Source organism: Mercenaria mercenaria, chromosome 13 (genome assembly GCF_021730395.1).
Source record: "Mercenaria mercenaria strain notata chromosome 13, MADL_Memer_1, whole genome shotgun sequence".
In the NCBI taxonomy this organism is placed as follows: Eukaryota; Metazoa; Mollusca; class Bivalvia; order Venerida; family Veneridae; genus Mercenaria; species Mercenaria mercenaria.
The window spans coordinates 27,183,959-27,210,419 of NC_069373.1; the positions used below are offsets into that span (position 1 = coordinate 27,183,959).

At 38.1% G+C, this 26,461-nt stretch overlaps 1 protein-coding gene across 8 annotated transcripts in view; it reads right to left on the reverse strand.

Moving 5' to 3' along the window:
* The window catches only part of LOC123529246 (molybdate-anion transporter-like), a 172,472-nt gene that overhangs the window by 128,383 nt on the left and 17,628 nt on the right, over positions 1-26,461 (reverse strand). For all 8 annotated transcript variants that reach the window (XR_008366701.1, XR_006682089.2, XR_006682088.2 and 5 more), the window contains exon 2: positions 9,259-9,403. Coding sequence is in view for 5 of the 8 variants with exons in the window: in XM_045309485.2 (XP_045165420.1) it covers positions 9,259-9,403 (145 nt within the window). In the remaining 3 variants the exon portion in view is untranslated. The remainder of the gene's footprint in view (positions 1-9,258; positions 9,404-26,461) is intronic.

Here is a 26,461-nt window from a genome sequence, read left to right on the forward strand (position 1 = left end):
TTTAATGTTACTTTTGTTTTCCATATTTGTCACCCGTTTTCACGGCCGTGATTTTCGGACATTCTTAACGAGATTTTCTAGTGCAATCTTAATGAAAAGTCAATAAAAAGTCTGTATTTAAGAAAAATGACAACTGTTGCAAAAAAAAGCTCTTATTTTGAAGCATTTTTCGAGAAGAGGCACCAAACCCCACCCACTTAAAATATGAATTGCTGAAAAAATCATCTTTATTGACATCTTTATTTTAAATTTGATTTTCAAAATTATTTTTAATAATTAAATGGAAGATGTTTATCAAAATAATAATATAAAAATCACATGTTTTGCAGTGTTTGTAAAAAGTACTCCATGAAAGAAGAGGGGGTCTCATATGTTACTGGTTGCGTTAACTTAAAAAAAAAACACATCCACATCTAGGTAGGACCACCTGAAATTCTGTCGGACCATCAGTTTGCAAAAGCTGCTGGTCCTTCGGACCACCACTGGAAAAAAGTTAGTGTCTAGCCCTGGATGCTGCATTACAAGTATCAAAGCCCTAGGCTTTGTGGTTTGGACAAGAAGATTTTCAAAGTTTTTCCTTATATAAGTCTATGTAAACCATATGACCCCCAGGGCGGGGCCATATTTGACCCTAGGGGTATAATTTGAACAATCTTAGTTGAAGACCACTAGATGATGTCACATACAAAATATCAAAGCCCTAGGCCCTGTGGTTTTGGACAAGAGGTTATTCAAAGTTTTTCCCTGTATAAGTCTATATAAACCATGTGACCCCCAGGGCGGGGCCATATTTGACCCCCAGAGAAATAATTTGAATCATCTTGGTAGAAGACCACTAGATGATGCTTCATACCAAATATCAAAGCCCTAGGCCCTGTGGTTTTGGATAAAAATGTTTTCAAAGTTTTTCCCTATATAAATCTATATAAATTATAGAAATAAACAAAGGGCCATAACTAACTCATAAATTGTTGAACCAGTCTGATTTTCAGGGGGACACAACTAGGGTACCAATACATCATTCTGATTGAGTTTGGTCAAAATCCCCCCAGTAGTTTCTGAGGAGATGCGATAACGAGAAATTGTTAACAGACAGACAGAAGGACGGACGGACGGACCACGGATGCAGAGTTATTTTAATAGCCCACCATCTAATGATGGTGGGCTAAAAAAGTTACAATATAAGTAAATACTAAGGGAATACAATATAAGTAATTTATAGTAACAACTAAGGGAAGTTAATCTTAAAAAAAAACAAGAGGGCCATGATGGCCCTATATCGCTCACCTGTTATCATTGCACTTAAGGACAAGTCTTCAAGGTCAAAAGATCATAATAGAAATCAATCAAAAGAATTATGAGAAAATATAGTTGAAATTTTCTTTAAGTAACTTTAAAAACAAGATTTGAAAACTTGTTGTAGAGGTCCACTAGGCAATGCTACATGTCAAATATCTAAGCTCTTCTGGTTTATTTTTAGAAAATTTTGAAGATTTTTCTATGTACAATCAAGTAACCCCATGGGGCAGGGTCAATTTGACCCCAGGGGTCATGATTTGAATAAACTTTGTAAAAGTCTAATAGGCAATGCTACATGTCAAATATCTAAGATCTAGGCCTTCTGGTTTATTTTAGAATTTTTTAAAAAGATTTTCCTATGTAAAATCAAGTGACCCCTGGGGCGGAGTCAATTTTGACCCCGGGGGACCAGGTTTGAACAAATTTTGTAGAGGTCCACTAGGCAATGCCACATGTCAAATATCTAGTCTCTAGGCCTTCTAGTTTATTTTTAGAAAATTTTGAAGATTTTCCTATGTAAAACCAAGTGACCCCTGGGGCGGGGTCAATTTTGACCCAGGGGGTCATGATATGAACAAATTTTGTAGAGGTCCACTAGGTAATGCTACATGTGAAATATCTAAGCTCTAGGCCTTCTGGTTTATTTTTAGAAAACTTTTGAAGATTTTCCTATGTAAAGTCAAGTGACCCCTAGGGCGGGGTCAATTTTGACCCCCGGGTCATAATTTGAACAACTTTACTAAAGGTCCACTAGGCAATGCTACATGTCAAATATCTAAGCTCTAGGACTTCTGGTTTTTGAGAAGAAGATTTTTTAAATATTTTCCTATGTAAAATCAAGTGACCCTGGGTGGGGTCAATTTTGACCCCGGGGGCCATGATTTGAACAAATTTTGTAAAGGTCCACTAGGCAATGCTACATGTGAAATATCTAAGCTCTAGGCCTTCTGGTTTATTTTTAGAAATTTTTTGAAGATTTTCCTATGTAAAATCAAGTGACCCCTGGGGCGGGTCAATTTAGACCCCGGGTCATGATTTGAACAATTTTAGTAGAGGTCCACTAGGCAATGCTACATATCAAATATCTAAGCTCTAGGGCTTCTGGTTTTTGAGAAGAAGATTTTTTTAAGATTTTCCTATGTAAAATCAAGTGACCCCTGGGGCCGGGTCAATTTTGACCCCAGGGTCATGATTTGAACAAACTTGGTAGAGGTCCACTAGGCAATGCTTCACACCAAATATCTAAGCTCTAGGGCTTCTGGTTTTTGAGAAGAAGATTTTTAAAGTTTTTCCTTTCGGTTGCCATGGCAACCAGTGTTCTGCATGGAATTCAATTCTTTGAACAATTTTGAAAGGGGGCCATCCAAGGAACATCCCTATGAAGTTTCATCAAAATTGGCCTGTTGGTTTAGGAGGAGATGTTGTTTAAAGGAAAGTGTGGACGGACGGACGGACGGACGGACGGACGGACAGACGGACGGACGGACGGACGGACGGACGGACGCCGGACGGTGAGCGATCACAATACCTCACCCTGAGCACTTTGTGCTCAGGTGAGCTAAAAATTCTTAGTCCACAAAAAAATCCTTACCAGGTAGAGATAGGTCAAAATACACCTCAAAATTGGATGTAACATGCATGTTGTACTACAGAAAAGTGGCCTCGATTTTTCCCTACGTTTTGTAATGAAAAAGTTACAATATAAGCTATTTATAGTAACAACAAAGGGAAGTTATTCTAAAGAAGGGACCTGTGCAAGACAATCTGTCTCATGATGGTGTACAATTGTGCAAAGTTACATCAAAATCCCTCAATGCATGAAGAAGAAATGCTCCAGACAAAGTCATTCTTGTATCTGACCTTTGACCTCAAAGTGTGACCTTGACCTTAGACCTAGGGACCTGGTTCTTGTGCACGACACTCTGTCTCATGATTGTGAACATTTGTGCCAAGTTATATCAAAATCCCTCCATGTATGAAGAAACAAGAGTGCAAGAATGTCACAATATACGCCCGTCGCAGCAAATTAGCAAATAGCAGCTGTGTTTGCAAATGGAATCTTAACTTTGTGGTTGTTTAGTAATTATTGTAATTCTTTTGTTTTTCGATGTCCACAAAAAAACTCCTAACCAAGTAGAGATACCTTAAAATACACCTAAAATTTGAAAGTAGCATCTATGTTGTACCACAGAAAAATGATCTTGTTTTTTTCCTATGGTCAATTATAAAAAAGTTACAATATAGGTTATTTATAGTAACAACTACGGGAAGTCCATCTTAAAAAAAAAAAAAAAAAAAAAAAAAAAGTCCACACAAAAATCCTTACCCTGTAGAGATAGGTCAAAATACACCTCAACATTGGATGTAATATGCATGTTGTACTACAGAAAAGTGGTCTCGATTTTTCCCTATGACTAGTAATGAAAAAGTTGCAATATAAGCTATTTATAGTAACAACAAAGGGAAGTAATTCTAAAGAAGGGACCTGCGCATGACACTTCGTCTCATGATGGTGTACAATTGTGCCAAGTTACATAAAAATCCCTCCATGCATGAAGAAGAAATGCTTCGGACAAAGTCATTCTTGTATCTGACCTTTGGCCTCTAAGTGTGACCTTGATCTTAGACCTAGGGACCTGGTTCTTGCGCAAGACACTTCATCTTGTGGTGGTGAACATTTGTGCCAAGTTATATCAAAATCCCTCCATGCATGAAGAAGAAATTCTCCGGACAAAGTTGTCATTCTTGTATCCTTTGACCTCTAAGTGTGACCTTGACCTTAGACCTAGAGACCTGGTTCTTGCACAAGACACTCTGTCTCATGATGGTGAACAATTGTGCCAAGTTACATCAAAATCCCTCCATGCATGAAGAAGATATGCTCCGGACAAAGTCATTCTTGAATTTGACCTTTGACCTTAAAGTGTGACCTTGACCTTAGACCTAGGGACCTGGATCTTGCGCATGACACTCCGTCTCATGATGGTGAACAACTGTGCCAAGTTTCATCAAAATCCCTCCATGCATGAAGAAGATATGCTCCGGACAAGGTCTGTGGACGCCGCCCGCCCGCCCATCCGCCCGCCAGAGGCGTTCCCATAATACGTCCCGTTTTTCAAACAAGCGTATAAAAATGCTCTGGACAAAGTTTTCATTCTTGTATCCTTTGACCTCTAAGACTGACCTTGACCTTAGACCTAGGGACCTGGTTCTTGCGCGGGACACTCCATCTCATGATGGTGAACAAATGTGCCAAGTAACATCAAAATCCCTCCAAGCATGAAGAAGATATGCTCCCGACAAAGTCATTCTTGTATCTGACCTTTGGCCTCTAAGTGTGACCTTGACCTTAGACCTAAGGACCTGGTTCTTGTGCGGAACACTACATCTCATGATGGTGAACAAATGTGCCAAGTTTCATCAAAATCCCTCCATGCATGAAGAAGAAATGCTCCGGACAAAGTTTCCATTCTTGTATCATTTGACCTCTAAGTGTGACCTTGACCTTAGACCTAGGGACCTGGTTCTTGCACATGACACTCCGTCTCATGATGGTGAACAACTGTGCCAAGTTACATCAAAATCCCTCCAGGCATGAAAAAGAAATGCTCCAGACAAAGTCATTCTTGTATCTGACCTTTGACCTCAAAGTGTGACCTTGACCTTAGACCTAGGGACCTGGTTCTTGTGCACGACACTCTGTCTCATGATTGTGAACATTTGTGCCAAGTTATATCAAAATCCCTCTATGTATGAAGAAACAAGAGTGCAAGAATGTCACAATATACGCCCGTCGCAGCAAATTAGCAAATAGCAGCTGTGTTTGCAAATGGAATCTTAACTTTGTGGTTGTTTAGTAATTATTGTAATTCTTTTGTTTTTCGATGTCCACAAAAAAACCCTAACCAAGTAGAGATACCTTAAAATACACCTAAAATTTGAAAGTAGCATCTATGTTGTACCACAGAAAAATGATCTTGGTTTTTTCCTACGGTCAATTATAAAAAAGTTACAATATAGGTTATTTATAGTAACAACTACGGGAAGTCCATCTTAAAAAAAAAAAAAAAAAAAAAAAAAAAGTCCACACAAAAATCCTTACCCTGTAGAGATAGGTCAAAATACACCTCAACATTGGATGTAATATGCATGTTGTACTACAGAAAAGTGGTCTCGATTTTTCCCTATGACTAGTAATGAAAAAGTTGCAATATAAGCTATTTATAGTAACAACAAAGGGAAGTAATTCTAAAGAAGGGACCTGCGCATGACACTTCGTCTCATGATGGTGTACAATTGTGCCAAGTTACATAAAAATCCCTCCATGCATGAAGAAGAAATGCTTCGGACAAAGTCATTCTTGTATCTGACCTTTGGCCTCTAAGTGTGACCTTGATCTTAGACCTAGGGACCTGGTTCTTGCGCAAGACACTTCATCTTGTGGTGGTGAACATTTGTGCCAAGTTATATCAAAATCCCTCCATGCATGAAGAAGAAATTCTCCGGACAAAGTTGTCATTCTTGTATCCTTTGACCTCTAAGTGTGACCTTGACCTTAGACCTAGAGACCTGGTTCTTGCACAAGACACTCTGTCTCATGATGGTGAACAATTGTGCCAAGTTACATCAAAATCCCTCCATGCATGAAGAAGATATGCTCCGGACAAAGTCATTCTTGAATTTGACCTTTGATCTCAAAGTGTGACCTTGACCTTAGACCTAGGGACCTGGTTCTTCCGCATGACACTCCGTCTCATGATGGTGAACAACTGTGCCAAGTTTCATCAAAATCCCTCCATGCATGAAGAAGATTTGCTCCGGACAAGGTCTGTGGACGCCGCCCGCCCGCCCATCCGCCCGCCAGAGGCGTTCCCATAATATGTCCCATTTTTCAAACAAGCGTATAAAAATGCTCTGGACAAAGTTTTCATTCTTGTATCCTTTGACCTCTAAGAGTGACCTTGACCTTAGACCTAGGGACCTGGTTCTTGCGCGGGACACTCCATCTCATGATGGTGAACAAATGTGCCAAGTTACATCAAAATCCCTCCAAGCATGAAGAAGATATGCTCCCGACAAAGTCATTCTTGTATCTGACCTTTGGCCTCTAAGTGTGACCTTGACCTTAGACCTAAGGACCTGGTTCTTGTGCGGAACACTACATCTCATGATGGTGAACAAATGTGCCAAGTTTCATCAAAATCCCTCCATGCATGAAGAAGAAATGCTCCGGACAAAGTTTCCATTCTTGTATCATTTGACCTCTAAGTGTGACCTTGACCTTAGACCTAGGGACCTGGTTCTTGCACATGACACTCCGTCTCATGATGGTGAACAACTGTACCAAGTTACATCAAAATCCCTCCAGGCATGAAAAAGATATGCTCCAGACAGTCATTCTTGAATTTGACATTTGACCTCTAAGACTGACCTTGACCTTAGACCTAGGGACCTGGTTCTTTGGAATGACACTCCATCTCATGATGGTGATCAATTGTGCCAAGTTTCATCAAAATCCCTCCATGCATGAAAAAGATATGCTCCAGACAAAGTCTGTGGACTCTGCCCGCCCGCTCGCCACGGGCGTTCCCATAATACGTCCCATTTTTCAAACGGGCGTATAAAAACAGTCCAAGAAACTACATGCACATAAAGTATTAAGACTTTACTAAACTCAAATTTTATTTCTATTTATTTTTTATTTATTTTGATTTTATTTTATTTATTTATTTTATTTATCATTATAGCAGATGATGATGATAAAGATATATTTTAAGTTTCAAGTCATTATCTTATATTGTACTTAAGTTATGATTGCCAAAAAACTTTTAATATGAAAGGGGCATACTTCTGTCAAAAATACAATTAGAGTTATGGGGATTGTAACCACACATGCAGATGACGATTATAAAAAAAATATTTTTAATTTCAAGTCATTATCTTTTGAAGTACCAAAGATATCTCTATAATCCAAGTTTTCGAAAAAATTTAACATGAAAACAATTCCAAGTATAACAACTTGGTGACATTGACCTTGAATATAATAGGCCCAGCCCCAGCAAATACTTTGTTTGTATGTTGGGCAATGTTTATGTGAAGTAACAGTAAGATATAAGCAATAGTAACAAAGATATGACAGAAAAACAAAGGTTGCCGAAAAACGTTAACCTTAAAAATAACCGAAGTATAACACCTTGGTGACCCTGACCTTGGGTATAATGGTCCCAGCCCCTGCACATACTTTGTTTGCATGCTGAACAATGTTAATGTGAAGTTACAGCAAGATATAAGCAATAGTAACAAAGAAAAACAAAGGTTGCCAAAAAACTTTAACCAAGAAAGCTCACGCCGACGCCAAGGCGAGTAGAATTATTATCTAAGCACTCCTATTCTCCGAATAGTGGAGCTAAAGCGGTAACAAATACTACAGTGATTTTTTTTTCAAGAGAATCTTTATCAAAAGATAATCCAATGCCATTAACCCTTAGCATGCTAGATAAATTGTCGTCTGCTGGAAATGTCGTCTGCTAAAATTGTAAAGTTCATTCAATTTCCTCCAAAATTGGAAGAAATATTGTCAGAGTAGCAAACAGCTTGGAACCTGATCAGACGCTAGTGATGGGCCGATTAGCGGATATAATCGATTGACGGCTAGAAAAGTCCAACCGATTCCGATAATCGATTATGTTTTCTCAGAGTCGATAGCGGGTACGAATCTACACGGGTATGAACGAAGATTTCCGAAGGGAAATACGGTGCGTGAGAATTTATGTTTACCTTAGAAATATCCGAAATATGGACTACCTGCATGCATAACGGATAAAAAAGAAGTATGCCGACAATCAAATGTTAGTATTTCGTTTCATTTATCCAATGAAAATGGATTTAACATCTTACAGTTAGGATCAGCTGTTAACATGGCGGCGTCCATTGCGTCAATAAAAGTGGGGCAAAAAAAATTAGCGAAACTTTGATAAATTTTCGTATTTTACAACGGTTTGCCCGAGGGAATTTATCTGTTGAAACTGGACACTAATGCCGTCAAATTTCCGTGTCCATGACGTAATTTCAATGGAAAGAAGTTTGGTGTTTTTTATGCAGTTGCAGTTGTCATCGAGTTGTCATGATTTTTTTTCTGCCAAAATTCCGTTTACCCAGTATCGCTGACCAGTGTACATATGGAAACAAATTTAACTCTGATTTTTATCTGATCGTTTTTTACCTAGCTTCATGACATTGTTATATGCCATAGCAACAAGTAGTTGGAACATGGGGCTACTCAGTAGTGTCAGGCTACTGTATGAAAATATTAATATTACCGAAAAATAACTGAATTCATTTAATGATTTTCTACAATCACTATTTTTGTCAGCCAGAGAAAGACTGAAATATCTGTACTTCCTTGCTGTATGCTAGATATGTTACAGGTACAGATATACCAGTCAACTGTCACAAATGATAGCTATGAGTCTATGATACATGTATGTAAACCAGATTGCAATTTATTGTTGTTTCCCTGTCTGCAACTAATTAGTCATTACTAAACAAGTTTCTGTTTACCATGAACCAGCTTTAAAACATCTGATTAATGGTAGTTCTTTATTTTTCAAAAGAGCATATGAATTTTAAGTAAAAAAGACATGACTATCTGAATAAACAAGTAAGAAAACAAATAACATTCAACCGATTATTTTTCCGATACATCGCATCAGTTTGCTAACCGATTCCAACCGATAATCGGTTTTTGAGTTTTCCAACCGATGTCCCATCACTATCAGACGCCGATTTAATCGGCGTCTGATCTGGTTCCAAGCTGTTTGCAAAGGCTGTTAAATTCGCCTGCAGCAGGCTAAGGGTTAAATATCTGACATCTGGAGTGCCAACTACTAAAACTGTCATACTTTTCAACACAATTTGTAAACTTTTGGCACACCAGAGGGAATCCTGACACAAACTTACTATTTATCAGCAAAAGATCCTACTACGGTACCCACTATCATACTAGAGCCAAATCCAGCCACAAAGAGGATCTCAATCTGGTGAGTGGTCATACCATAGCTGGCATATAGGGCATACACATGTGGACCTTGCAACCAGTCTCCCGCTGAAATGTAAACAAGAGATCATGTCCGTCAGACAGCCAATGCTCGACTATTCAAATTGTTGTCCCAGAAGCAGGAATATTACCCTAAAATATCTATAGAGTTTCAATCCAGTATTGCATTAGTTTTGGAGATAGTAACTTACACGCAAAACTTTAACCAGGATTTTCCAAGTCCAAAAGGGGGCATAATTTGGCCAAAATGCATATCAGAGTTATGGGATTTGATGCTAAATAAAAACTTATCTGAGATTTCATGGAGACAAACTGAACAAGAGCACCGCCTTGCGAGTACAGACGCTCATCTGATTTTTTTTGTCTCTGTAAAATAGAAATACTGTCCTACCCATGATTTTCTAAGTCCAAATCTAATTACAAAAAGCAATGCAGAGTTACAGTACTTGCTGTGCAGAGTCAACTTTTAATGGTGAATAAATGCTCCAAGTTTTAAAGCAATAGCTTTGACCGTTAAGGAGCAAAGTTGACCTAAACATAAAACTTAACCAAGAAATCTGATATTTTCCAAGTCCAAAAGGGGCCATAATTCTTGCAAAAAGCAGGATGGAGTTATGTTTCTTGCTGTACAGAGTCAGCTTTTGATGGTGAACAAGTGTTACAAGTTTCAAAGCAATAGCTTTGATAGTTTAGGAGAAAAGTTGACCTAAACATAAAACTTAACCAAGAAATCTGATATTTTCTAAGTCCAAAAGGGGCCATAATTCTTGCAGAAAGAAGGATGGAGTTATGTTTCTTGCTGTACAGAGTCAGCTAATGATGGTGAACAAGTGTTGCAAGTTTCAAAGCAATAGCTTAGAAAAGCTGACATAAACATAAAACTTAACCACCAGGCAACGCCAGTGCCGACGCCGATCAAGTGATGACAATAACTCATCATTTTTTTCCAAAAAATCAGATGAGCTAAAAATTGTGTACCATATTTATAGCTATGTGTTTTTCTCCAGCATTTTTCAAAAAAAACACAATATTTAGGAAAAACTCACCTTTTCGTGCAGTTGTTGCTTTGGTAAGGTTCAGTGCGATTCCCCCCTCCCCCACCCCTCCCCCTTGAAGAAGAAAAACATGCTTTTATATTTTGACCTCAAACTAGATTTAAAAACTTTACCTGTAATTTTGTTGACTTATTTTCCTTATAAATCACACAATCATGTGTAAACTTATTAGTATTGTTTTTCGCATAAAGTAGGTCAATTTCAAGGAACTGTGATGACATACCTAGGCTTATGTCACACATGATTTGTCGGCTAATTCTGCGCACTTCTAGTCAGTTTCTTTTTCTGTATTTTTAAGTTAAGAGTTAAATATTGTATAGAGGGTACTAAAAGAAAATCAAAGCACTAAAAGTGCTGAATGCAGTGGGCTTAAATGGAAGACATTCATTTATTTTTCAGTGGAGAACTGAAATATAATGGAAGATTATATTGTAACTTACTCTTTCTCAAACAGTGAGATTTTGATTTTTAATTATAAATTTGCATCAAGAATATACACATATTATTCAATACATATTTTTCTCAGCTAATTGCATTTGTACCATGTGACTGTCCAATATATTACTGTATTGGATCCGTTATATTCCGTATTTGACTAGACAAACATTTTATTCTAACCTGCATGTTAGCAAAATGATAAAAGCCATTGACCGATAAAAGTATTCGCATGAATATCAACTTAATGCAATGTTTCTGTATACGTCTAAAAGATGAGTTCATGTCCGTTTGACTGTCTTTTTCCTTTTTTTACCGAGAATAATAGGCATAGAATAACAAGAAAATAATAATAAACCCAATGGATGCTCACCAAAATAAGATTATTGCATATTAAAAGAAAAAAGTGGAATTCACTGACTGAGCATAGATAGTTTTAAAAAATACTTATGTTGAATAATCAAATATTAAAACCTCATTGGAATATCATCCCACCATAACATGAAGACAAGAGATCACAGAGTGATCTTGGCGCCCACCAATGTGCCATTTTTGAGTGTTTCAAATTTCAAGACTTATTGACTTGCTCAAGGTTAAATTTCATTTCCGTACATAACACTGCGCATGTGGTCCAAATTTGAAAGCTGTAGCTTGAGAAATGTGAAAGTAGGTCACTAGATCAATTTCAAAGACAAAGTTCTTTGTAAACAAAACTATGCATGTGCATCAAGTTTGAACGCTGTAGTTTCCGAAATTTGAAAGTAGGTCACTAGTTCAATCTTAAGGTCAAAGTTTATTTCCGCACACAAAACAATGCATGTGGTCCAAATTTGAAGGCTGTAGCTTGAGAAATGTGAAAGTAGGTCACTAGGTCAAAATCAAGGTCAAATTTCACTTTAGAACACAAATCTATGCATGTGGTCCAAATTTAAAGCCTGTACCTTCAAAAATGTGAAACTAAGTCACTAGGTCAATGTCAAGGTAAAAGTTTGTTTTGGTAAACAATCCTATGCATGTGGTCTAAATTTGAAGCCTGTGGTCTAAATTTGAAGCCTGTAGCTACAGAAATGTGAAAGTAGGTCACTAGGTCAATCTTAAGGTCAAAGTTTATTTCGGCACACAAAACTACCCAAGTGGTCCAAATTTGAAGGCTGTAGCTTGAGAAATGTGAAAGTAAATCACTAGGTCAAAATTAAGGTCAAATTTTATTTTGGAACACAGAACTATGCATGTGGTCCAAATTTGAAGCGTGCACCTTCAAAAATGTGAAAGTAGGTCACTAGGTCAATGTCAAGGTCAAATTTTGTTTCGGTACACAAAACTATGTATGTGGTCCAAATTTGAAGGCTGTAGTTGAGAAATGTGAAAGTAAGTCACTAGGTCAAAATCAAGGTCAAATTTCATTTCGGAACACAAAACTATGCATGTGGTCCAAATTTGAAGGCTGTAGCTTGAGAAATGTGAAAGTAGGTCAATAGATCAATTTCAAAGACAAAGTTCTTTGTAAACAAAACTATGCATGTGTCCAAATTTGAAGCGTGTACCTTCAAAAATGTGAAAGTAGGTCACTCAGTCAATGTCACGGTCAAAGTTTTTTTTGGTACATAAAACTATGCATCTGTTCTAAATTTGAAGGCTGTAGCTTGAGAAATGTGGAAGTAGGTCAATAGGTCAAAATCAAGGTCAAATTTCATTTCTCAACACAAAACTATGCATGTGGTCCAAATTTGAAGGCTGTAGCTTGAGAAATGTGAAAGTAGGTCACTAGGTCAAAATCAAGGAAAAATTTCATTTAGGAACACAAAACTACGCATGTGGTCCAAATCTGAAGCCTTACATTCAAAAATGTGAAATAAGTCACTAGGTCAATGTCAAGGTCAAAGTTTTTTTCGGTACACAAAACTATGCATGTGGTCCAAATTTGAAGGCTGTACCTTCAAAAATGTGAAAGCAGGTCACTAGGTCAATGTCAAGAAAGTTTTTTCGGTATACAAATCTAAGCATGTGGTCCAAATTTGAAGGCTGTAGCTTGAGAAATGTGAAAGTAGGTCACTAGGTCAAAATCAAGGTCAAATTTCATTTCGGAACACAAAACTGTGCATGTGGTCCAAATTTGAAGGCTGTACCTTCAAAAATGTGAAAGTAGGTCACTAGGTCAATGTCAAGGTCAAAGTTTTTTCCAGTGCACAAAACTATGCACGTGGTCCAAATTTGAAGGCTGTAGCTACAGAAATGTGAAAGTAAGTCACTAGGTCAAAATCAAGGTCAACTCATGTCAATGTTCATCTTGCCACGCAAAACTATACATGTAGGCCAAATCTGAATGTTGTAGGTTATTGACAAGAAGATTTTAAAAGCTTTTCCCTATATAAGTCTATATGAACCATGTGACCTCCGGTGTGGGGCCATATTTGACACTAGGGGGATAATTTTGACAAATTTGGTAGAGAACCACAAGATGATGCTACATAACAAATATCAAAGCACTAGGCTTTGTGGTTTAGACAAGAAGATTTTCAAAGTTTTTCCCTATGTATAAGTCGATGTCCGAAAGCGTTATCGGCTTTTGTCCCACATGCAGGCGAAGATGAAAATTATGCAATAATATACATACATAACATAACTATTTTATTATTGTTTTGCTGTTGAATAAACCATAATAACAAGAGGGCCATGATGGCCCTATATTGCTCACCTGTTATCATTGCACTTGATAGCACTTGATTAAAATAGCCAAAATTGGACCTTTAAGGGGCCATAACTCTGGAACCCATGATGGAATCTGGCCAGCTAAAGAAAGGAAGCAAGATATGGTGATACAAGTTGTGTGCAACTTTGGTTAAAATCAAATCATAAATGAAGCTGCTATTGTGCAGACAAGGTCAAAATAGCTAATTTTGGCCCTATCAGGGGCCATTACTCCGGAACCCATTATTGGATCTTGCCGATTCAACAAAAGGAACCGAGATCTTATGGTGACACAAGTTTTGTGCAAGTTTGATTAAATTCAAATCATAAATGAAGCTGCTATTGTGCAGACAAGGTCAAAATAGCTATTTCTGGCCCTTGCAGGGGCCATCACTCTGGAACCCATAAATTAATGGAATCTGGCCAGTTAAAGAAACGAACCAAGATCTTATGGTGATACAAGTTGTGTGCAAGTTTGGTTAAAATAAAATCATAAATAAAGCTGCTATTGTGCAGACAAGGTCAAAATAGCTAATTCTGGCCTTTTCAGGGGCCATAACTCTGGAACCCATAATGGAATCTGGCCAGTTCAAGAAAGGAACCAAGATCTTATGGTGATACAAGCTGTGTGCCAGTTTGGTATACGCAGAAATTAATACCATCTCATTTTAGAAACAAGAGCTGTCACTAATGGTGACAAATGCCCCCGCAGTACCTTGACCTTTGACCTGGTGACCCCAAAGTCAGTAGGGTTGGTGTACTCATAAAGTACTATCAGCATGTAAAGTTTGAAGGTCCTGGGTGAAGTGGTTCGCGAGTAAAGTGCCTTCATGCAAAAAGTTAATATTGGCCCCTGTGACCTTGACCTTTGACCTGGTGACCCCAAAGTCAGTAGGAGTGGTGTACTCAATAAGTACTATCAGTATGTGAAGTTTGAAGGTCCTGGGTGCAGTGGTTCGCGAGTAAAGTGCCTTCATGCAAAAAGTTAATGTTGGCCCCTGTGACCTTGACCTTTGACCTGGTGACCCCAAAGTCAGTAGGGGTGGTGTACTCAATAAGTACTATCAGCATGTGAAGTTTGAAGGTCCTGGGTGCAGTGGTTCGCGAGTAAAGTGCCTTCATGCAAAAAGTTAAAGTTGGCCCCTGTGACCTTGACCTTTGACCCCAAAGTCAGTAGGGGTGGTATACCTAATAAGTACTATCAGCATGTGAAGTTTGAAGGTCCTGGGTGCAGTGGTTCGCGAGTAAAGTGCCTTCATGCAAAAAGTTAACATTGGCCCCTGTGACCTTGACCTTTGACCTGGTGACCCAAAAGTCAGTAGGGGTGGTGTACTCAATTAGTACTATCAGCATGTGAAGTTTGAAGGTCCTGGGTGCAGTGGTTCGAGAGTAAAGTGCCTTCATGCAAAAAGTTAACGTTGGCCCCTGTGACCTTGACCTTTGACCTGGTGACCCAAAAGTCAGTAGGGGTGGTGTACTCAATTAGTACTATCAGCATGTGAAGTTTGAAGGTCCTGGGTGCAGTGGTTCGCGAGTAAAGTTCCTTCATGCAAAAAGTTAACGTTGGCCCCTGTGACCTTGACCTTTGACCTGGTGACCCAAAAGTCAGTAGGGGTGGTGTACTCAATTAGTACTATCAGCATGTGAAGTTTGAAGGTCCTGGGTGCAGTGGTTCGCGAGTAAAGTGCCTTCATGCAAAAAGTTAACGTTGTGACGAACTAAATAACGAACGGACAGACAGTTGAAAACTAATATGCCTCCCTTTGGGGGCATAAAAATCGCAGAATATTAAGCCCGCAGAAATAAGTACTTATACGGTATTTGACCCCAGGGATATAATTTGTATCATCTTGGTAGAGGACCTCTAGATGATGCTTCATACCAAATATCAAAGCCCTAGGCCCTGTGGTTTTGGACAAGAAGATTTTCAAAAATTTTCCCTATATAAATCTATGTAAATTATAAAAATAAACAAAGGGCCGCAACTCACTCAAAAATTGTTGAACCAGTCTGATTTTCAAGGGGACACAACTAGGGTACCAATACATTATTCTGACAAAGTTTGGTCAAAATCCCCCTAGTAGTTTCTGAGGAGATGCGATAACAAGAAATTGTTAATGGACAGATGGACGGACGGCCCACAGAGGCAGAGTGATTTGAACAGCCCACCATCTGATGATGATAATAAAATGCGCACCACCTCTTGAGAGCGAAGCATAATACGAATTTTAACTGAATTTCAGCCAGCGGTTGCCGAGAAATACCATGACTAGAATGGCGCTTTAGTTAATTAAAGTTGAACAATCAAAGGGCAATAACTCAGTGACAGTCATCCAACCAGAACATGAAGATAATATGCACATTTCTTGGGAGTGAAGCTTCTATGGATTCACGCCACTCAGGACAAAAAAAAATTGTACTATAGTGTACTAAAGTTGAATAATCAAAGGGCAATAACTCAATCAGTCAGCGAATCCTCTGACTGAAACGCGCATTTCCTCTTGGGAGTGAAGCTTCATATGAAGTTACTATAAATTCCAAACAGTGATTGCTGAGGAATTACAGGGGTGTAAAATTCCACTCGCCCGCTCGCACTGGCGAGTTTAAGTCTGAGTAGGACAAGTGGACCTCCCTGTATACGCGACCGATCGGGCGAGTGGTTTTTTACGTCCTTACTTTACCTAAATTCAGAAATTATATCTCCAAAACGTCAACAAACTTTGAGATGGTTCAGTCGCTACCTGGATTGCTGAATTTACCCGGGAATCGTAAAGATATTCAAACGTCATGCTGTAATTTCCATTCACAAACTGTTGACCTATCGTAATATCTAATTACATCAACCGTACACAAAAACCATGCGTAGTGCATTCATTTTTCAACATTTTCGCTTCAAGTTTTCAACACCCCTTGAGAAATAATACTATTTGAATTCTATAATGATTTTAATAAGATATCGACAGAAATGTAGGCAAAATTCTATAAAAACGGTCAAATTTTCATATAATCATTTGTAAAATTTCAAACAGTGCGATCTTAGTTACTTATTTCTTTCTAAAAGTAAGTCAATAAATGATGAATACTCTGGGCATAAAATTCAGACTTTTGACCAGAAAGTACAAACAAGAGGGTCATGATGACCCTGGATCGCTCACTAGAATAATATGAGCTACATGTTTCAAATGTCAAACTGATGATTTTTAGAAATTTTTTGGAAGATTTTTTGATGTACAATCAAGTAACCCCTGGGGCGGGGCCAATTTTACCTCGGGGGTCATGATTTGAACGAAGTTTGTAGAAGTCTACTAGGAAATGTTACATATCAAATATCTAAGATCTAGGCCTTCTGGTTTATTTTTAGCTTTATGAAGATTTTCCTATGTACAATCAAGTAACCCCTGGGGCAGGGTCAATTTGACCCTGGGGTGGGGGAGGGGGAGTCAAGATTTGAACAGATTTTGTAGAGGTCCACTAGGCAATGCTACATGTCAAATATCTAAGCTCTAGGCCTTCTGGTTTATTTTTAGAAAATTTTGAAGATTTTTCTATGTACAATCAAGTAACCCCATGGGGCGGGGTCAATTTGACCCGGGGGTCATGATTTGAACAAATTTTGTAGAAGTCTAGTAGGCAATGCTACATGTCAAATATCTAAGATCTAGGCCTTCTGGTTTATTTTTAGAAAAATTTTGAAGATTTTCCTATGTAAAATCAAGTGACCCCTGGGGCGGGGTCAATTTTGACCCTGGGGGTCATGATTTGAACAAATTTTGTAGAGGTCCACTAGGTAATGCTACATGTGAAATATCTAAGCTCTAGGCCTTCTGGTTTATTTTTTAGAATTTTTTTAAAGATTTTTTCATGTAAAATCAAGTGACCCCTGGGGCGGGGTCAATTTTGACTCCAGGGGTCATGATTTGAACAAATTTTGTAGAGGTCCACTAGGCAATAATACAGGTCGAATTAGAAAATTTTGAAGATTTTTCTATGTACACTCAAGTAACCCCATGGGGCGGGTCAATTTGACCCTGGGGGTCATGATTTGAACAAATTTTGTAGAAATCTACTAGGCAACTAGGGCTTCTGGTTTTTGAGAAGAAGATTTTTTAAGATTTTTCTATGTAAAATCAAGTGACCCCTGGGGCGGGGTCAATTTTGACCCCGGGGTCATGATTTGAACAAACTTGGTAGAGATCCACCAGGCAATGCTTCACACCAAATATCTAAGCTCTAGGGCTTCTGGTTTTTGAGAAGAAGATTTTTAAAGTTTTTCCTTTCGGTTGCTATGGCAACCAGAGTTCTGCATGGAATTCAATTCTTTGAACAATTTTTGTAGAGCTTCCCTGTGAAGTTTGGATGAAATTTGCCTAGTGGTTTATGAGGAGATGTCGTTTGAAGTAAAACTTTATGGACAACGGACAGTGAGTGATCCTAATAGCTCACCCCCAAGCCTTTGGCTCTGGTGAGCTAAAAACAGAATAAAAAATCTTAATGAAAAAGCGGCAGCAATTACAATACATGGAGTAAAACGATTTTTGGCAAACAGATTTCTGTTTGTGCGGCAGACAGTGTGCCCAATCAAGTGATTGCGCTACGTCATTTTGTTCCCGCTACAAGCTCAAAAGTTAAAGTGGAAAGGTAAACAAAAATTATAAATCAGGGCGTAATTTTTTTATTCAATATATTGTGTAAATATCTTGCACATGATTCGAAACCTATTTGAAAGTGCTACCCCCGGTACTACGATTTCCCCACCAAAACCTTCTCGTTTTAATGCTATTCCTGTTCAACCATTTTTGACATATGCGTTCCGAGGTGTTCTCACTGCAAGTCAGCTGATAAAATTTGCAAAAAAAGCACCTTCTTGTGGATAAAATTAATAGCATAGGTCATCGCTATTAACCTTTCATTACTCTAAGACCATGATTTACTCGGATGTTTACTCGTAGTCGCATACTGGACAGAAAATGCCACTTTATGGAATGTTCCCACAACAAGTCCAACACAGACCATGTTCTCACGAAAAGAAGAATTTGTAATATAATGCAGGTATGAAGATAAAATCTGTTATCAACTATGATGTGGTTTCAAAAAGTCTTTTCGAATTCTATAATTTGCAGGTTTTTTGGGTTTTTTTGGCGTTATACAGGTCTTAAAGAATGTAGAATGATGTAGCTTAAAGGGCGTGTTTTTTTTCTTAACATGCAATCTCTGTTAAATATAAGAACTTAATATATCAGGATACAAATTACATACAATAGTGTAACGCAATTTATTTTTTGAATTATATTATTCTTTTTAATTGCTAAATAATTTGTATATTTATGTAATGCAGGAATCATAAGTTATATTATATTATTCTTTTTAATTGCTAAATAATTTGTATATTTATGTAATGCAGGAATCATAAGTTCGATCTTGCAGAGAGGGCACGCGGGACTCAGTTCAAGATGAAAGTGACCTAATAAAACGTGAACGAAATTCATTTAAGAAGGGTGCCATGGGAGTTAGATACGACGGTGGTGCACGCAGAACTAAATCAAAGATTCTACCTACCATGAAGATGGGTCTTGACATATAAAATGATACTAAAGTGAATGAAGATATTGGTTGTCTAGATGTATTTTACTTCTTGTGTGAAATCTTGGTTTTGCAAAAAGCATGAAATATATTCTTTATTTTTTACAATTTTTATTTTCAAATAAAACATGTGTCACATGTATAATACAAATAAAGTGAATTGATTAAACAAGGGGGTCATCACAGAGGATCCAGAATCGCTCACCTGAGAAATTGCGCTATTTAATGAGACTTTAGACCCTGTGAGCTATTTTTTTACCTTACATGACCAAACTTTTAGCTTGATTGTGAATTCGTGATGTAAATGTACATGGGGACAACATGCAACATTTGATCAAGTTTGGTGATGAATGAAGCAGAAACTGTTGCCTCTAGGCTGATGACAAGGCATTTCTTAATATATTATTTTACCCCGTGACCTAGTTTTTGACCAAATATGACCCATTTTTGAAGCTGATCTAGATATCATCTTGATGCAACTTTTGACTTAGCCTGGTAAAGATTGAAGCAAACATTTGACCTCTAAACCGACAAGTAATTTTTATCTAATATTTGACTGTGACCAATTTTTAGTCTATGACTAATATTTGAGCTTCACTCAATAGCCGTAGCTTCTGATTAAATTAAATGAAAACTGAAACAAAAATCTAAGCTGATGACAAGGTATTTTTCAGTACACATGTATTATTTGACCTCGTGACCCAACAACAACATAATAATAATAATCACAGATGAAACAAGCAAATTCGATGAATTGGAATCCCCCGCCGAAAGGGTCAGAGGTGAGGAATGGCAAAAAAATATATCCAGCAAAAAGTTAAGAATGTTACCAAGAAGCAAATAATTTCATTAGTCAAAATCAAATTAATAGAAAATGAATGGTTTGTTTTGGGGGGGGGGGGGGGGGGAGTGACCAAGGTAAGGTGGCGACCAGGTGTAGGTACACAACATCACATGTTTATAATAAATGTTCATGGAAAAGAATGAAAGAAGTTTAATGAAATTCTTCCCATTGGTTGGTTTGTTATGTACATGTGGATTTTTAAACAATTAAAGGGCAATAACTATATGGAAAATTGACCAATCGAAAAAAAAACTTGAAGGGCATCATCGCAGTATCTTGGTTCATGTCTATTTCAAGTTTGATGAAATTCTACCTGCTAGTTACTGAGAAATGGCTGCAGACGGACATTTTTCATTAAATCAAGGGCAATAACTCTGAGGGAAATTGACCTATCAAAAAAAAACTTGACGGGCATCAGCGCAGTATCTTGGTTCATGTCTATTTCAAGTTTGATGAAATTCTACCTGCTAGTTACTGAGAAATGGCTGCAGACGGACATTTTTCATTAAATCAAGGGCAATTACTCTGAGGGAAATTGACCAATCAAAAAAAAAACTTGACGGGCATCATCGCAGTATGTTGGTTCATGTTTATTTCAAGTTTCATGAAATTCTACCAAGTAGTTACTGAGAAATGGCTGCGGACGGACGGACGGACGGACGGACATACTGACAGACTGACGGACGGACAACGCCATTTCAATACCCCCCTCCCGATTTCATCGGCGGGGGATAACAAAAATCATATCATTCATCACAGAGAACTGAAAGACAAACAATCATGACTAGCACTTGGCAATAACATGTGATTATTGTAAATGATAAAACATTATAAGTAAAAAGTGAAAGCAAGGAAATAGTGAGATTCTGTCATGTGGAAATGGAGCGTTAAAGATCCTACCATGGTTATGATTGGATTTCTAAAATCATATCACCCAATGAAGCTGGTTGCGTTTCTCTCAATTGAAATATTCTGTCAAAGTAAATTGGTGAGAGATTGCCGTATCTGAGTGATCAGAAATAAGTTCAATAAACCAGGGTCTGACTGGGTTCGAACGAGTTTCAAGTTTGGCTTATAGCAACGACATCGGAACACTTAAAAATCTAAAGACATTAAAAATTTAAAATACATCTACGACGCTACGTATTTATAAGGTGATTGTATTTTAACATAGATTAAGATGGAAAGGTTACATCTATGTCTGTATTTCTTTCCGCATTTTTTACAGATGTGTGTGTTGTCGTCCATTCTAGAAAAAAGGACATGACATTTGACTTGTTGTGAGAACAAAAAATTGCTTTCCGTGAGAACATGGTCTGCGATGGACTTGTTGTGGGAACATTCCATAAAATGGCATTTTCTGTCCAATATGCGACTACGAATAAAAAAAAAAACGAGTTAATTATGGTCTTCAGGTAATCAATGGTTTATAGCGATGACCTATACAATTAATTTTATCCACAAGAAAGCGCTTTATTGAAAATTTTCGCAACTGACTTGCAGTGAGAACACCTCAGAGCGCACATGTTGAAAGTGGTTGAACAGGAATAGCGTTAAAACGAGGTTTTGGTGAGGAAATCGTCGTACAAGGGGTAGCACTTTCAAATAGGTTTCGAATCATGTGCATGAAATTTACACAATATATTGAATAAACAAGAGGACCATGATGGTCCTGAATCGCTCACCTCTTCCCACATGACCCAGTTTTGAGTATGACGTTGTTTTTTCTATTATTTGACATAGTGACCTAGTTTTTGAGCTCATGTGATCCAGTTTTGAACTTGACCTAGATATTATCAAGATAAAAATTCTGACCAATTTTCATGAAGATCCATTGAAAATTATGGCCTCTAGAGAGGTCACAACGTTTTTCTATTATTTGACCTATTGACCTAGTTTTCGAAGGTACGTGACCCTGTTTTGAACTTTTTCTAGATATTATCAAGGTAAACATTCTCACTAATTTTCATGAAGATCTCATGAAAAATATGGCCTCTAGAGAGGTCACAAGGTTTTTCTATTTTTATACCTACTGGCCTAGTTTTTGACCGCACGTGACCCAGTTTCGAAACTGACCTAGATATCATCAAGGTGAACATTCAGATCAATTTTCATGAAGATCCATTGAAAAATATGGCCTCTAGAGAGGTCAGAAGATTTTAATAATTTTAGACCTACTGACCTAGTTTTTGACCGCAGTTGACCCAGTTTCAAACTTGACCTAGATATCATCAAGATAAACATTCAGACCAACTTTCATACAGATCCCATGAAAAATATGGCCTCTAGGGAGGTCGCAAGGTTTTCTTATTATTTGACCTACTGACCTAGTTTTTTAAGGCACGAGACCCAGTTTCAAACTTGACCTAGATATCATCAAGGTGAACATTCTGACCAATTTTCATGAAGATCCATTCAAGGGTATGGCCTCTAGAGAGGTCACAACGTTTTTTCATTATTTGACCTACTGACCTACTTTTTGAAGGCACGTGACCCACTTTCAAACTTGACCTAGATATCATCAAGATGAACATTCTGACCAATTTTTATGGAGATCCATTCACAAGTATGGCCTCTAGAGAGGTCACTAGGTTTTTCTATTTTTAGACCTACTGACCTAGTTTTTGACTGCACATGACCCTGTTTCGAACTTGACCCAGATATCATCAAGATGAACATTCAGACCAATTTTCATACAGTTCCCATGAAAAATATGGCCTTAAGAGAGGTCACAAGGTTTTTCTATTATTTGACCTAATGACCTAGTTTTTGATGGCACGTGACCCACTTTCGAACTTGACCTAGATATCATCAAAATGAACATTCAGACCAACTTTCATACAGTTCCATTGAAAAATATGGCCTCTAGAGAGGTCACAAGGTTTTTCTATTATTTGACCTACTGACCTAGTTTTTGAAGGCACGTGACCCACTTTCGAACTTGACCTAGATATCATCAAGGTGAACATTCTGACTAACTTTCATGAAGATCTCATGAAATATATGGCCTCTAGAGAGGTCACAAGGTTTTTCTATTTTTAGACCTACTGATCTTGTTTTTGACCGCACGTGACCCAGTTTCGAACTTGACCTAGATATCATCAAGATGAACATTCAGATGAACTTTCATACAGATCCCATGAAAAATATGGCCTTTAGAGAGGTCACAAGGTTTTTCTATTATTTGACCTACTGACCTAGTTTTTGATGGCACGTGACCCAGTTTCGAACTTGACCTAGATATCATCAAGGTGAACGTTCTGACCAATTTTCATGAAGAAATTTCGAAATATATGGCCTCTAGAGAGGTCACAAGGTTTTTCTATTTTTAGACCTTCTGACCTAGTTTTTGACCGCACGTGACCCAGTTTCAAACTTGACCTAGATATCATCAAGGTGAACATTCTGACCAATTTTCATGAAGATCTTGTGAAATATATGGCCTCTAGAGAGGTCACAAGGTTTTTCTATTTTTAGACCTTCTGACCTAGTTTTTGAAGGCACGTGACCCAGTTTCGAACTTGACCTAGATATCATCAAGGTAAACATTCTGACCAATTTTCATAAAGATCCCACAAAAAATGTGATCTCTAGAGTGGTCACAAGCAAAAGTTTACGGACGGACGGACGCACGCACGGACGACGGACGCTGCGTGATCACAAAAGCTCACCTTGTCACTATGTGACAGGTGAGCTAAAAACTTACGTCCTGATTTATAATTTTTGTTTACCTTTCCATTTTCACTTTTGAGCTTGTAGCGGGAACAAAGTGACGTAGCGGGATCACTGATTAAGCACACTGGCAGAATAGGTTACGTGACCTCGTGAATGTAAATAGAAATACGATTTTAAAATAAAGCAATGTCATGTCATTGCGGTTTTTAATAAGTTTTAAATGAATCTTTGTACATGTATTTTTTGACACGACAATTTAAAAGTTTTTCTTGTCAAACAATAATGTAAATTCCTTGAGGGCAAATAGGTCACAGAGGTAGGATATCCACTACAGTAACTATCGTTTGAGACATTTACCTTTTATACGGGATATAGCACATTCGCTTTTGATAAATTAAAGAAGAAACTTTTTATTGATTTCTATTTCCCAGCAATTTTAAGAACCGATGCGGTACAATCAGACAATGATGTGTCACATGGCGCGAAAACATGACGTTATGCCATGACAATCTCTAGCAAAAATACCGCTTTGATCTCCACTTCAGATATCAAGATACTGACACACTTCTTTTAGCTCTTTGAGGGGGTGTAAATTGATCATGAAAACAAGGTCAACTAGAAAATGCTTTTGTAAAAAAGCGCATGTCTCCCCCAATGCAAAGTCCTATAGGCAAGAAGTCAATAGGGGTCAGGAGCGAAAGTCAAAGAGACACTGATGGTTGGCTGCAATAGGGATCATCTACTTGGCATGTCCAGTCATCCCGCTAAATTTCAACACTCTTGGACTAGTGGTTCTAAAGTCACTGTCCAGGCTCCTGTGACCTTGACCTTTGATCAAGTGACCTCAAAATAAATAGGGGTCATCTACTCTGCAAGTCCAATCATCCTATTAAGTTTCAACATTGTAGGTCAAGTGGTTCTCAAGTTATTTCCAAAAAATGATTTTAAATGAACAGGCCACTGTGACCTTGACCTTTAATTGACTGACCCCAAAATCAATAGGGGTCATCTACTCTGCATGTTCAATCATCCTATGAAGTTTCAACATTCTGGGTCAAGTGGTTCTCAAGTTATTGATCGGAACTGGTTATCAATGTTCAGGCCCCTGTGACCTTCACCTTTAACGGAGTGACCCCAAAAACAATAGGGGTCATTTACTCTGCATGAACAATCATCCTATGAAGTTTCAACATTCTGGGTCGAGAGGTTCTCAAGTTATTGATTGGAAATGGTTTTCCATGTTCAGGCCCCTGTGGCCTTGACCTTTAACAGAGTGACCCCAAAATCGTAAGGGGTCATCTACTCTGCATGACCAATCATCCTATGAAGTTTCATCATTCTGGGTCAAGTGGTTCTCAAGTTACTGACCAGATATGGTTTTCAATGTTCAGGCCCCTGTGACCTTGACCTTTCATAGAGTGACCCCAAAATCGTTAGGGGTCATCTACTCTGCATGACCAATCATCCTATTAAGTTTCAACATTCTGGGTCAAGTGGTTCTCAAGTTACTGACCGGAAATGGTTTTCAATGTTCAGGCCCATGTGACCTTGACCTTTAATGGAATGACCCCAAAATCGATAGGGGTCATCTACTTTGCATGTACAATCATCCTATGAAGTTTTAACATTCTGGGTCAAGTGGTTCTCTAGTTACTGATCGGAAATGGTTTTCCATGTTCAGGCCCCTGAAACCTTGATCTTTGATAAAGTGACCCCAAAAGCGATAGGGGTCATCTACTCTTCATGACCAACCATCCTATGAAGTTTCAACATTCTGGGTCAAGTGGTTCTCTAGTTTTTGATCTGAAATGGTTTTCAATGTTCAGGCCCCTGTGACCTTGACCTTTGATGGAGTGACCCCAAAATCAATAGGGGTCATCTACTCTTCATGACCAATCATCCTATGAAGTTTCAACATTCTGGGTCAAGTGGTTCTCTAGTTATTGATCGGAAATGGTTTTCAATGTTCAGGCCCCTGTGACCTTGACCTTTGACAGAGTGACCCCAAAATCAATAGGGGTCATCTACTCTTCATGACCAATCATCCTATGAAGTTCAACATTCTGGGTCAAGTGGTTCTCTAGTTATTGATCGGAAATGGTTTTCAATGTTCAGGCCCCTGTGACCTTGACCTTTGACTGAGTGACCCCAAAAACAATAGGGGTCGTCTACTCCAGCAGCCCTACAACCCTATAAAGTTTGAAGGTTCTAGGTCAAATGGTTCTCAAGTTATTGCTCGGAAATGAAGTGTGACGTACGGACGGACGGACGGACGGACGGAAGGATGGACGGACGGACAGGGCAAAAACAATATGCCTCCTGGGGGAGACATAATTACTTAGTTTATCAACTGAATAATTACCGATAATCTTTAACGTTTTTTTTTCTCTCTTTCAACACGGGTGGATGGACGATGACTATTGTGTCCAAATTTTTTAGACACTTTTCAAAATAAATATTTTTCGGGAAACATATTGTACATAATACTCCTTTCATAAAAGTGACAGTATTAAAAGTGTCAATTATTAGGGCGAGTGACTGTTCACTAAAGGCAAGTAGATATTACTGGCTACTAGTCCTGCAGAGCGAGTGGTGTGATAATATCAAACAAGAGATTAAGAAACAAAACTTTTTAGTTGATGAAAAATGCCTGAAATAAAACACTCGAGACACAGGTCTGTATAAACAAGTGACCGAATATTGCAGTGGCAATACAGAAGTCCCATACCGGTGAAAAAAAAATTACTTGACCTTCAATAGTGACTTTGACCTTTGCCCAACAACAATGGGTCATGTGCGCGAAATATAGCATAATCATGGGGAACATTT